At 38.8% G+C, this 13936-nt stretch overlaps 1 protein-coding gene across 1 annotated transcript; it reads left to right on the forward strand.

Annotated features, from left to right (window-relative positions):
• Nucleotides 1-5990: 5990 nt before the first annotated feature.
• Nucleotides 5991-8822, forward strand: gadd45aa (growth arrest and DNA-damage-inducible, alpha, a). Its single transcript, XM_061043496.1, has 4 exons — nt 5991-6168; nt 6699-6800; nt 7394-7619; nt 7941-8822. Exons 1-4 carry the CDS (start codon nt 6119-6121, stop codon nt 8052-8054), a joined length of 492 nt encoding a protein of 163 aa, XP_060899479.1. The 5' UTR covers nt 5991-6118; the 3' UTR covers nt 8055-8822.
• Nucleotides 8823-13936: the final 5114 nt, after the last annotated feature.

A 13936-nucleotide genomic window follows, 5' to 3' on the forward strand; every position in this document is an offset into this window, starting at 1 on the left:
TGTGCTGAAATATTCAATTAAAGTGGCAATTTGTTTGCACTTTTAGAGGCAACACTTGAAATTCTTACTTACACATCCCATTATGGCCACCTTGAAGTCAGAGAATAGCTTAATAATCAATCCAGCAGACACAAACTATTTTTAGAGTTGTTTTTGCCCCCTCAATGTTCAGGGCTTACTTTACACCTATGTAGGTGTATATCACAAAAAAAATGTTTTTATTTCAGTCCAAACAACCACTTTGTGCGTGGGAGAATGTTTTACTCACACTTATCTTGGTGCTCATGATAGTATTGGTAAATTAAGTACGCTACACCAACCTACCTAGTCCAACCTCACAACAAACCTTTCAGCACAATGATCCACAACAGAAACTGACAGAGAGCTCTATCTGCAGAGTTGGTGTGTCCTTATGGAGCCTCTCAGGTGCTGATCATTCAGTAGAAGCAAGTGATGATGATTAGGTGATCACTACAGGAGAACAAATCAAAAAGGGGTGAGGTCTCAGGCTGTCGGCCATGTAACACCAACAAAGACTTGTAAGGTCAGTGGCTCCATATATACCAACAGGAGCAATTTGGGGTTAAGATCAAATGTTGTCTGAGGACACGACATGTAGCTGCAGGAGCTAGGAATTGAACCCCTGCCCTTTCAGTGCTTTTAGTCACACTTTACCACGCAGATTTATCTTTAACTCAACACATTTCATTTCAGCTGTTGTATGGTTTATAAATTGACTGTGACCACAGTGACTTGCAGTTACTGTTGCCTTCAACTGTATTATTATGAAAGGTGGATTTATGTAGACAGAATTTTCTGTATTTATATTTTCTCTTTCTAAAAATGACGTGTTTTTATATTAATGAGAGTAGAGTATGTTTATTCATTTTAAGATTAATGTGAACTGTTTTTCATATAAACATGAATTTGTGATTTCTTTGTAAAACCCAGATTCGCAAAGTCAAATTTACCCAACATGCTGTCGACAGCCAGGTAAAGTTGGCATTTCTAAGAGTCATTATTTCAGTGTTTTTTCTGCTACCACAGAAAAACTCATTTACTTACATTCAGATTCAGATTCAGATTCAGATTCTTAACCCTAACCCTAACCCACAAGTGGAAATTTGAGTTGCAGCAGGCGCACACAGAAGACAAGAAACACAAGGACAACAAAAACATAAACGAAAACGAATTTAAAAAATCAGAGAGCACAACAAAATATAAAACCAAATAAAACATAATAGAATATCACAATAAAATCAGTCAAGAGCTCATACCAAAATGGGAATTCCTACCAAGTCATTGAAGTGCAAAGTGGAGGTGTGCAAATGTGCAAAAAGAGCAACAAATGGCTAATTGTTGTTTAACATATTAATTGCACTTGGTACAAATGAGACCTGGAATCTTTTTGTCTTCCTTACAGGAGCTCTAAAACGACGACCTGAGTGTAAAAGGTCAAACTCACTGTGAAGTGGGTGACCTGAGACATCAAGAATGGCCTTAGCTTTCCTCAGGACCTGCTGGTTATAAATGGTCAAAAGCCCAACTTGACACCTCCCTGAAATTCTGCTTCTTGTTTTTACAAGTCTCCCAAGTCTATTCTTGTTTGACAATTTCAGGCTTCCATACCATGCAGCGATGCAAAAAATGTAAAACAGATTCAGTAAAACTTTTAGAAAAGAGAGTCATCATTTCAGAAGAAACATTGAAAGATTTAATTTTTCTTAATAAGAACAGTCTTTGTTGAACCTTCTTGGAGGTAGCGTCGACATGATTTTCAAAACCCAACCTATTGTCAGCTGATTTAATAATAGTTGGTATTTGGCTCGGTTGGAACTTTATAAATCAATGATCATGTCTTTAGTTTTTGACACATTTAAGTGGAGAAAAGATTCATCACACCAAGCCACAAAGTCATCAACATCTCGCTCTTCAACAAGAGACTAAGCTAAGGAGATAATTAAATGAATCATAAGATGTTCAAAATAAGAAACATAACATTTGAATAAAAAGGTAAATACTTGAAAAATGATGCATATTGAGCTAATTAACCAGAAACTGCTTTGACTCCAACTTGACATCATAGCAGCAGGAGAGCTGTAATTAAGGGAAAAATCCAACTATTCCCAAATGATCTGAAATCAGAAGTAAAGAACATCATAAGTGTTATTCTGTACCTTCGTGTCTCTGGAGTCTTGCTGAGTTGGTTGGATGGAAGTTGTGAAGCAGAAGTGAGTTTTTTGATGAAGTTTGGTGTCAAACATGAGGAGAGGAAATGAAGAATAAAGACTTTGGAGTTTCAAAAGTCCCTTGCAGTGATGAAAACGAATGAATCACAAGTCAGGGTCACGTCTCAGGTAATAAGTATCTTTTTGGCCACTGCAGAGAGCATTTGACCAATGAGAGCAGTACTCAATACTTAATCCCAGTTTATCTAAAACTTCTTCTGACAATGAATGCAGAAGAAATATTCAAATAATCTCTTCAAGTAATGTTTTATTATTGTGTTGTGTGTTTTAGTTCTCGTGGTCACAGCTGTTCTGCGTCACAGCTGTTCTGCTTGCTTGTTTGCAAATACTGGCAGTAAACTGTTTCCATGTATGTCAAGTCATAATACTTTTGAGGAGTGAACTTTTCGCAGCATATTTACACTCTCTACATTTATAGTTTTAAAAAATTGAAAAAATATATTGTCATATAACTATCAGGAGCTATCTTTACTACATCATAAAGTTTGTTATATCATGTATGTTTAAAAGCAGCTGGTTCTTAAACTTATTTTTTACGTGTACTGCATTGCAGGTGGATTGTGAATAAAATGCTGTAGTTGCATTTTTATGTATCTGATAACATATTCCTTAATTATTGAATCAGTACACTGTTTGGGATTTGGGTTATTTCGTCCTATATCCATTGAAAAGAGCCTATATGATGATTTTTTTGATCACATGTGCCAAAGCACAGGATAAATGACATGTATGTTTTTTTGTATAGGCCTAAGTGTTTGCATTTTTTAAGTATAAAAAGTACGTGTGCAGTTTTATACCTGTGGAAACAATTTTACCCTAAGAAAATGTAATTCTTACCTTTTTGACCAGCCATTATTTTCTGCCCTCTAGAGGTGACCTTTGATTGACAATAGAGCCCACTAACCTATATTTGTCATGGCTCTCTCACTGTGGCTCCCTCCTGATTGAGGTTCATTCCTTTCACCTGCTCTCACCTGCACACCAGCTCTCCATCTCCTCATCAACTCAGCAGTATATATACCCCGGCTCTCCATCCACTCATCGCCAGATCGTTGTATCAACTACTGTGGTAGACTACGTCTCAGGCTAAATTAAGATTTTGAAAGATTTTTTTAAATTAATCTTTTGTGCTTGTTTTGGTTTTTGAGTCTCATCCTGTTTTTTTCCTTTGCTTCAGGATCATCATTCACCCACCTGCCTTCCTGCTCAGCCATCTGCCTCAACCTGCTCTCTGGACTCAAAACTGCTCAGCCACACTCACACCTCTACTCTGGTCTGGTCAGCCTTCATCCCCTTCACTCTGCTAACCTCCAGAATCTTCAACCCATCTTCATCTCCATTTACCACAATAACCTCATTACCAATCAACCCCTCTGTTTATGTGTCCTACATCTGGGTCCTAAATTCACTGGTCGTATCAATATTTACTTATCTCACAAGTCTTTAGTTACTGATCACAACTTTCCAAAAGACACTGCGTGTTTGTTTTTTCAGTATGTTTATAGTAAGTTTGTTTTTTTACTCTCTTTAAAAAAAAATACAAAAAAACCTTTAAGTAATCTTCAGACATTCAGTTTGTTTCAGCAACATTAACTGTGAATAAAGATATGGTGTAAGCTAAATACCCAATACACTGAATACTTTTAAATACAATATGGTAATCTATAAATGTTTTATGATTGTGGTTGTTCATGGACTAAATGCTGAGTCCCGTGTGATAATGCAGCACAGGATGAGTCAATGATCAAAACATAGACTTCTGAGTTCTGAAAAAGATTTAATATGCAGGTGATGTTGTTCCTAAAAATTAAGTGTTGAAGTGCTGCTCCCTATTGGATAGTTCCAGAAACAATAGTACAGTCTTGTATTGATTATGAGTAGATTGCATCTAGATTGTATATTAATATGAATGTTTATATCTAAACGGTCACACAGAAAAATCACATAGTAGTTCAATCATTTATTTGTGTCTCATCAGCTCTGAGTTTTGAGCAGCTATAATACATTCAGATAATATATTGTCGTATTAGGCAGATTGAATTATGGCCAATAGAGCAAAAAGAAATGTGCATGAAGAGAAAATGGTCTTCACAATAATTAACTGTTACACAATATTTCAGCATGCAGCCATGACATTTCTCAGTATGTCTGCAGCCACAGAGGGGCAGCATAACATCCCATAACAGCCTCAGCATGGCTGCATCCCACTTTTTAGGGTCATTCTCTCTCTATTGATATAACTAATTGAATTGCAATTAATCCAGAAAAAGTGATAAACTGATAAAGAAGTGTATACCTATTTTTAGTCCAATGGTGTTGTCCAACTCGATGTCCAATTGAAAATTTGGGTTGTGCTTCTGAGGAGTTCATGAAAACTGACACACTCAGAATAAATCTAACATCAAGCAGTTCTGTTTTGATTTATTTGAAGAAATTATGCAAGCTTTGACTTGCATCACTTTGAAAGGACAAGCTAGCAACTAAATAGTTTTTGTTCCCCATTTCCACCTATACTGCTAACAACAATTTTGATTGTTTTATTAATCGCAGTCCCACTATGCAAATTCAATACAGACCATGCCAATAAGTAGTAGTGCTCAAACTGTCACATATCACAAGGTGCTGTTTCTGACCGGTGCTTCATTCTCTAAAATTGAACTATTGAACGCATACATTTTTCATAGCCTACCTTGCTCCTTTCCTGTGTTACCTTTCATTTTATATGGCTACAAAGTTATGTTGGTGCGTATAGCCTCCCCATTTTATTCAAAAGTATTAAAGCCTATAGCCTGCGTATTGTACATTGTACCTTTGCAATTAATTTAATAGTCAAGTAATCAATGGGTTTTTAATTTATTCTACTGGAGCATCATATCTTTAGTAAGTTATCACATGTTCATAATCTACTCTAGATGATGTTACTGTATTGGCTGGATAGTTTTAAATCAAACAAAACCTCCAGATGTGTTTAAGTTTAGGACTTAAATTTTAACTTTTGAGTTAAAAACAAAATTAACTGGAGAAAATTAAATTGGAAATACATAATAGCAGGAGCAGGACAAAGACCAAGTGTGAAATAGAGCCGGGTTGGAACTTATAAGGTGTATAAATAGTAATTGGTTTCCATGCCCAGACAGTTAGTCTCGCGCCAGTCCTTTGCATCCAGCGCGCGGTTTCGGTGGCTTTTCGCACGCTACAGCAGCGCACCAATCAGACGGTAGCGTTACCCGGAAGCGTCCCGTTGCTATGCAGTTGTCCTGAAACCTGCCCTGTCTTGTCCGGCAGCGAGGGTGAGTTCTGCTGATCAATTAATTTATTCATCTCCCAGTCTTTGCAAACAAACTTTAATTTACTTTGGGATGTATTTTTGATTCCTGATCAGTTTAAGCTTCTCAAATATTGCCGTCAAAATAGTTGTTTGTTGGTGCCACGTTTTGTGATGTTAGATATTCACCAGTAAAATAAACGTCAACTTATGAATATGTGAAAGTTACTAGAACATTTCAGAGGCGTGCAGCAGTAGCAGTAGTAGCAGTAGACCTTTATTACAAAATCCTAGTTCTGAGTGTAAATGAGTGAGCAGTAAATTGTATTCCGGTTGGAGACGGACACGCCTGTTGCTGCGTGTCCATCCAATCACATTACAGATCACACCCGAAACATTTACATACGACCAATGATCACAGCTATGCAAATATATCCCCTGACTGGCATTGTCCCTGCTAGTTTTAATGTGAAGTTACCAGATTTATCTCCTCAGTTGCAGCACAGTGGAGAACAGATAGAGAACAGTGTGTTTTAGTGGAGAAACCTCCAGGATAACTCCAACAGAGCGACACGTTTTACTCTTTAACAGCGATTTGGATTACATGTACAACATGACATTTGAAGAACTAAGTGGGGATTATTCTCAAGAAAGGTAAATTGTGTTAGAGTATGACTACTTGTTTTAAATACATGGATGCATGTTTGTTTATTAATGAAAACAAGCTTTGCATGCAGCAACGTGCACTAACTCGAATAATGCAATAATGAAAATGATGATTTCCATGTTGACTCTTGATGTACGGCTTACTTGCAGCTTTCTGCAGATTTAAATATGAATTAATCTTTTGCAGCATTTTGATCTGCTTTGTGTTTCTATGTTGGTCGCGAGACACTTGGCCCTTTTAGTGAACATGTAAAACTCCGATGCTAAAGGTTAAAGTTGAACAAATGTGTCTTTAATGGGTCGTTTAACTGTCTTAAAGCTGTCAAAACGATAGAAACAAAAGAAAATTGATAGCTTTTAGCTCTTCTCGTCTCGAAACTAACTTGTGGACTTACTCACTCTCACGCTCATTATCTTACAGGCAAGCTAATGTTAGCAAGACAATATGACGGTGTACATTTGTTCATGTGTCTTCGGTTGTAATGAAGTTAAAGTCTCGTTATGTGTCTGTTTTGTAGAATGGATTCAGTGGCGAAAGCTTTGGAAGAAGTCCTCACCTCAGCGTTACCACAGGGCTGCATTACAGTCGGAGTCTACGAGGCTGCCAAGTCTCTTAATGTGTAAGTACAAAGTAATGTTCTCCATAACATCCAGTTAGTGACCCACTGACAGATAGATAGATAGATAGATACTTTATTGATCCAGAGAGAGATTCAAAGCATCCAGTAGCAGGTTACAAAGACATGACATGAAACATTTGTTACAAATTAAACCACAAAACCGACCCCCCCCCCCCTCCCATACATATATATTAACCTGAAAAAAAGATTTAAAGAATACCTCTCGATGAATCAAACTTAAACTGTGCAATTAAAAATAGACTTATATAAGAAATGTACATAACCCGTGCAGGGATAAAAATATATGTGCAATTTAAACAAGAATCTATAAACAGTTGAGGGAAAACATCTGTAATTAGACCTGAATATAAAAAAAGTGTTGACCTTCTGAAGTTGTGTTGTTTATATATGTACAGCAATGTTTAAAAAGCAGATTGTGCAAAATTATCAAAAAAGGAAGATTAGTCCAAGCATATTTTAGACATCACTCACACATCCTCTTGTACTTAAATACACACTTAATTCAGTTATTTCTTGCACTACAGTGTCTTGTAGAAATATGTGTTAACTTGTGTTTTATCATTCCTCCTCAGAGACCCTGATAACGTGGTTCTGTGCATCCTGGCCACCGATGACGAAGACGTCAAAGATGTGGCCCTGCAGATCCACTTCACTCTCATTCAGGCTTTCTGCTGCGAGAATGACATCAACATCCTGAGAGTCAACAACACCCGGCGCCTGGCTGAAATACTGGGAGGAGGAAGCAGTGGGAAACCGAGTGGTGGAGAACCTATGGATCTGCACTGTGTCCTTGTCACTGTAAGTATCTTTTTCCATCAGTCTACAATGCTCCATTGCTACTTGTTTTTCTTTTAATGCAGTGCTTTTAAACAAGTTGTTTCATATGAGTGAAACTACAATTCAAGAAGAACTTGTCTGTACTTGTCTTGTGCATTTGGTAAACATGTACACAACTCCTCCCTCACATGACTTCTTAGGAATTTCAGCAGAGAGAAATACTGTTTCCCTCTTTTGTGTGCACAGACAGGGGTTATTTCTAAATTAGTAAAGTGTAGAGCAATCTGAATGGACTTACAGTATATGCATTTAATTCATTCTTTTTTTTTTTATGATTTTCAGAGCCCACACTCTACATCATGGAAGGACCCTGCCTTGAGCAAAGTTAATCGATTCTGCAGAGAGAGCCGCTGCATGGACCAGTGGGTGCCCATCATCAACCTGCCTGAACGATGAACTTGAAGCTGCAAAAGGACTTTTATCTGCACAGGACAAGTGGTGTGTGCCCTGATGGACACATTGCCACCCAGAGATCAAATTCCAAAGCACTGCTTGTGGGGAAAGAAAAAAAAGGAGGATTAAAAAAAACCCTGCTGTCTACATGTGGTGTATTTAAAAGAGAAAAAAAAGAAGCAGGAGGATAGATTTCCACTTTGGACAGGACTGTTTGGAGTTGCGTCTGTTTGTTGGCGTCCAAGGTGAGATGGCGAAGCACTTATTTCGCCATGAGGTGGAAATTGAAAAAAAAAAAGAGCATGTGTGTGCGCTTTTTAATGTGAAGACGGACACTGTACAGAAGGATTGTATCATGTGTGTTTGGTGAAGCCGCTGTGACGAGTCAGGAAAGTGGGGAGAAACCAGAAACCAGAGCTGTTGAGTGGACCAAGGCCTCGGCCTCTCTCTGCAGAAACAAAGCACTTGTTGAAACACTGGACCTTTTGCAATTTCACTTATGATTTCAGTTGTTCATGTTGATGTTGCTAGTGGTGTAATTTAAAAAGGGAAGGGCTACACATCCAGTGAAGACATTGTGTGTATTAAATGTTTCCTATGCCAGCTGTGTTTTTTACCACAAGTAAATAATTCATTTGTTACAATTTAAGTTATTTCTAATGATATTTAAGTGTATTTATGTTTCATTTTTCTACCTAAACTATTTGAATATATGCAGAATCTGAATTCATATGCATTGTTGTCAATAAAAAGTATTTTTGGGAGCCAGAACTGCACATTTTCTCTTTTTCATTTCTGGAAATTTGAGCAAAAGCCGAGCTGAATTCTGACCTTTAGCAGCTGTAGTTGTAAAGAGGAGTCACGTGTGGATCACAGGGGTCATGTCGGCCTCTGTGGCCTCAGTGCCCACTCTGAGCCGAAGAGAACAATAATCCTCTGCTTCGGTCAGCAGGACAATGTTCATTCATGCAAACAGGTTCCCTTTTCACAGATTCCCAATGATGTGTTTGACATGTTGCATTTTCAACAGGTGACTTCCTAAAGTCATGTGGCAAAAGTGAACTTACTACAGAGTCAAAAAAAAAGAATATAGACAGAAAATACATGCATTTAGTAAACTGCATTACTTTGAATATTCCTAGATAGAAGAAATGTATGTGAGACAACAAGTCAGGGAGGCGTTTCTATGCTTTCTGTGTATCTACCTCTGCCCTCCATACCAGAGAGTATTTGTGGTGTAGCTTACTGTGGAGCACATGACTGGAACTGCTTGGAATCTGTTTTAAAGGAGGCAATGGCATGCAACCTGTTGTGCAAGCCGGTCTGAACTGCTCCCTCCACTCCCTGGCTCCTTTCCTTTTCCAACTGTGTCCAACACCCACGCTTACACACGCAGGTGATCTCTCTGGAGTTGAATGTCGGTGACGTAATCAGGTTTTTGTAAGGCAGGCAATCCCCGCTGAAATCGCAGAGTCATGATCACGAGGAGTGAAGGCCGAGGCTGTCGTCAAGTTGCACAACCCGGTCTGACCCCTCATGTGAGAGAGATCATATGACAGAGTTTTACAAGGCTGAATGGAATACTTAATCAAATCTGGCAGATAGAATTAGCTGCGTAAGTGGTTGCACAATGTATTTCTTTCATTTTAGTTGGGTAATACAACTAGGTTACTACTCTATTGTAGCCACAGTGTATTAGAATGTTTTTCCAGTATGTCTACTCTTGTTTCATATCTGATCAGATGGATGGACAGACAGAAAGACAAGTAGTCAGAAATATGCTGTTAACACAGCACGATCCCAGGTAAAGGTGGTAAAGATTATTTTTGTCTCCCTACTCACTGCTACTACATTACCCATAAGCCCCCACTGCACACATACATAGTTATAAGACAACTTTAAGACCTACAAAGTGAACTTAAACACATGCTGTTATGACAGCAGCCGTTGGGAATACTTCTAATTAACCACAGTGCAGGACATTTATAGTTCACATTTTGTGTGTAGTTGTATTACTTGTATTACCAGTTTTTGAGTTGTTTGATACATTTTTGTCCTATCAAAGAAAAAGAAGCTGCGATTGTACACGTTACCTGGCTAACCTAAGTGCTATTGCCCTGTCAGGACTTTCTGGAAGGAAGGTGTCTGAGTGTTTGTATGAAACAGAGCACTTTCCCATAAAGGGTGATGTATTTTATGTTGCTTTATGTACAGTGTGAACAAGTGGGCACTTTTACAATATACTCAATTGAGTGTTTTCTTTGTTTTACTGGCACTTGACTTTTGAATTATATGTGCTCATGTGTCACATGTTTAATGTCCAGCTGCTCCTTTTTTCCAGCTTTAGTCAACAGGAAAAGGAAGTCTTTGAAAGGTCGCTTTACCATCGTTTAACTTCTTCCAGTTCAAAGTTATTGCTTGCTAAGCTATTTCTTCAAAGAAGTTTCCCCCAAACTGCATAACAACTGTAGTATGCTTAAAAGTACCAGCTTTTAAATGCTCTGTATCAGGTTTAAATGCTAATACACATGCAGTATAAGTAAAGTAAATATAGAGTAAAGAATTCAAGCTTGACAGTAGATACTAAATAACATAATTATAGAACCAGTGACAAGCAGGAACTTGAAGTGCTCTCCTGCCCTAGAAAAAGCTCCTTGCTCTCTGGGCTTTCAGTCGGCACTGTGTGAAAGGTTGTGAGGCGTGTGACTGCAAGGCATGACGTTATCTGATGTAATGTAGCATTGTTGCGATCAGTGGGAAAAGGTTATATTCAGACCGGTGCAGTGGAGAGCTGATGTAAGTGTCAGAATGACATTAGGACCTTCCGGTGAAGCCGGTCCTAAAAAGGGATGAAGTTTAAACACACAGTCTGTAGCGCCTGCTGGCTGTGTGTTTTGTGTGTCAAAGTTCAGGGGCAGCATTATCTATATGTGACTAAAATAAGAGCAGAACCTTGGGGGTCAGATAAGTCATTGTGCACTTTGAATTGTTATATATAAGGCAACCTGTGCAACATATTGTATAACCACAGTCTGCGTATAGAAATGTATTATTCTCCCTCACTGTGCAAAAGATTATGAGAAGGGAATTCAATGCACTACCCTCAGTGCAGGGGTAAGGTAAACTTCAGGTTAAGATAACAGTATTGCAGAATGAAGGGAAATCCACCATGAACTAAAAGAGAATGCAAAAAGGAGTTTCATAATCAACAAGAACACATCTCTCTCTTTCTAAGCTGCATCAAACAGCAAACCTTGAATGAGCATCACTGATTGTAACAGAGCTTGACAATATTGTAGACATATAATAAACATTCTATCTTAGCATGGAATATCAATTTATGTTTGTTGATAACTGCAAAAAAAAACTGATTTTACTGTTTTACCACAATATCCTTGACTCAAAAAGAACAGTTCAAGTACTGCAATGTGCATGTTAAAGGAAATATGTTCATTATGCAGTCTGGCCCCTCCTCGACAATGTTGATCCAAAAGTTGATCTTCTCTATTCCAAGCTCACTTTGTGAATCATTTTGCAGTGTATTGATAACACTTGGTAAATGGTGAATGGACTTGGACTTGTATAGGACTTTTCTAGTCTTCAGACCACTCAAAGGGCTTTGACACTAAATTGACATTCACCACATTCACACACTAAAAGCAGAGGCTGTTATATAAAGTGCCCCATATACCGAGTAGTACTGCTCCGTTCATACACATTGACACGCTGCTGGCAAAGCAGCAGGAACAACTTGGAGTTCAGTGTCTTGACTTAGACAAATAACTGAGGGAGCTGGAGATCAAACCCCAAAAGGAGGTTTTGGGGGCGGCAGTAGCTGAGTCTAAAGACATGGGTTGGGAACCGGAGGGTCGTCGGTTCAAGCCCAGGTGCGGACCAAAATACAGAAGTTGTTCTGGTAGCTGGAGAGGTGACAGGGCACCTTCCGAGCACTGCCGAGGTGCACTAGAGCAAGGCACCGAACCCCCCACCGCTCTGGTGCACTTCCTGTGTAGCAGCCCTACTCTGACATCTCTCCACTAATCCATGTCCACAGGTCCTGTTTGTACATGTGTGTGATTCAGGCCCATGTGTGTGAGAAGCATGTCTCTAAATAACAGAGTGTAAACCAGAATTTCCCTCAGGGATTAATAAAGTATTTAAAAATCAAAAAAATATTTTGGGAAAAATCAAACCTTACAGTAGAGAGACGACTGACTCCACCAATCAGCCACAACAGCCCAAATCACTAGTAGGAAATATTAAAGAAAAAAATTCAGTTTCCAGATTTATTTATTTTCAAAGCTGAATAAAATGGTGCTGGATTCAAGAGTCAAGGGTGCAGTTGATTTTGACTTACATCGAATATGATGATACCACAGTACCATTATAGTATATAATTTAGGCACAAATCCAACCCTGGTATGTCCAACTTGAAGTATAAAAAGCATTAGACTACATTGTGCAGGACCTTTTCTAATACAACACAATACGTTTCATAAGTTGATCATATGTTTGAACTTTAAGATGGAAATCAAAGGATTATTTTCTAACTTTTGCATTGAAACGAGATGTTGTACATAAGTGCAGTATGACTATAAAGAAGAGGGAATAGGAAATATATTGCACTTCAATATAATGTATGACCAAATGCACTTTTAACTGAAAACCACAGGTTCTGTGTCAATACTATTATTCCAGCAATGGCAATATGTGGGAGGCATATTTAAAATTAGAGTTTAAAAATGGCTAACAATTCTTCAATGCTGTATTTTTATAATCAGCTGGGCCTACCAGAGGAACAGAAGTGCACTGCAGTTCACTCCACACTCACCACCCTCATCCTCCCTCCCTCCTCTTCCTCTCCCCCTCATCAGCACATTCCTGCACACTGACACTGTAACTGCCAGGACAGATTTTCACAGAGGGGCACATGGTCAGTGAGCCGGCTGTACACTCCCCCCCCCCCACCCCCTCTACATTGCTGCACAATGACAAACTGGGATTACTGGGGAGGTATTACTTTGATGGGGGGCGAGCTTTGGGCCTTCAGGGGCAGTCATGCTTACAGAGAATATCCAGGCAGACTTGAATAAATCTGTGCATTTACAGTGTTACAGCTTGTTTAACTATTAGTTATTCTTCAGTGCACTCAACACAGATGCACCTGGCTTACCTGCAGGGATATTTGATCTCATGTGGAAGAGGAGGGGATTTTTTATTGCCTTTATTATATGTACATTTTTTTCATTTTATTTTCTGTTTCCTTTATTTCTGATGTTTGATTTCTTCTTTAATTATGTCTGATAACTCTGTGTCTGACCTTCATGCTCCAACACTCTGTTCTGTATGTTTTGCCGATCATGAACTTTTTTGCACAATAAAAAGGAAACAGTGGAAAAGAACAATAAATAATAGGTGATTATGTTCTCATCATCTGCCAGTTTGAAGCGGAGCGCTGTCATACCCAAAGCGGTATTTGTATAGTCTCTACAATAAGTGTCGATGAGTTTTATTCTGGCCTGATCTTTCCATTGTATGCAGGGGAAACTTTTAAAATCTGTTTAACCACCAGCTGGTGAGAAACAAGGTCGGAGAGACCCGAGCGGCCACCGGGGGAGAAAGACAACAGACTCTCAGGCAGAGCAGACCTTTTCCCAAAATAGTTTCTCTATCTTCAAGAGCGGAAATCAGGGTTTGGCTCTGTCTATCTTTAGCTCTGTTGTGCTCTCTGGTTTCTGACAGACATGATGAGAGGCCCGAGGTCTCTCCCATCCCCACTGAGTTATAAATACACCACTAATGAGAGGAAATGGACACAGATACACTGTGGGCAGCTTCTGTCTGCACAATAAGAGAGCAAAATCAGGAAAGACAGTACTGATCTC

This window comes from Labrus mixtus, chromosome 8 (genome assembly GCF_963584025.1).
Source record: "Labrus mixtus chromosome 8, fLabMix1.1, whole genome shotgun sequence".
NCBI lineage: Eukaryota > Metazoa > Chordata > Actinopteri > Labriformes > Labridae > Labrus > Labrus mixtus.

Excerpts from the sequence above, each read along its gene's own strand:
- gadd45aa (XM_061043496.1), top strand. The coding sequence starts at position 6,119 with ATGTACAACATGACATTTGAAGAACTAAGTGGGGATTATTCTCAAGAA. Across the intron at positions 6,169-6,698 it reads GGGGATTATTCTCAAGAAAG|AATGGATTCAGTGGCGAAAG; the intron begins GTAAATTGTGTT and ends TCTGTTTTGTAG. Across the intron at positions 6,801-7,393 it reads GCTGCCAAGTCTCTTAATGT|AGACCCTGATAACGTGGTTC; the intron begins GTAAGTACAAAG and ends ATTCCTCCTCAG.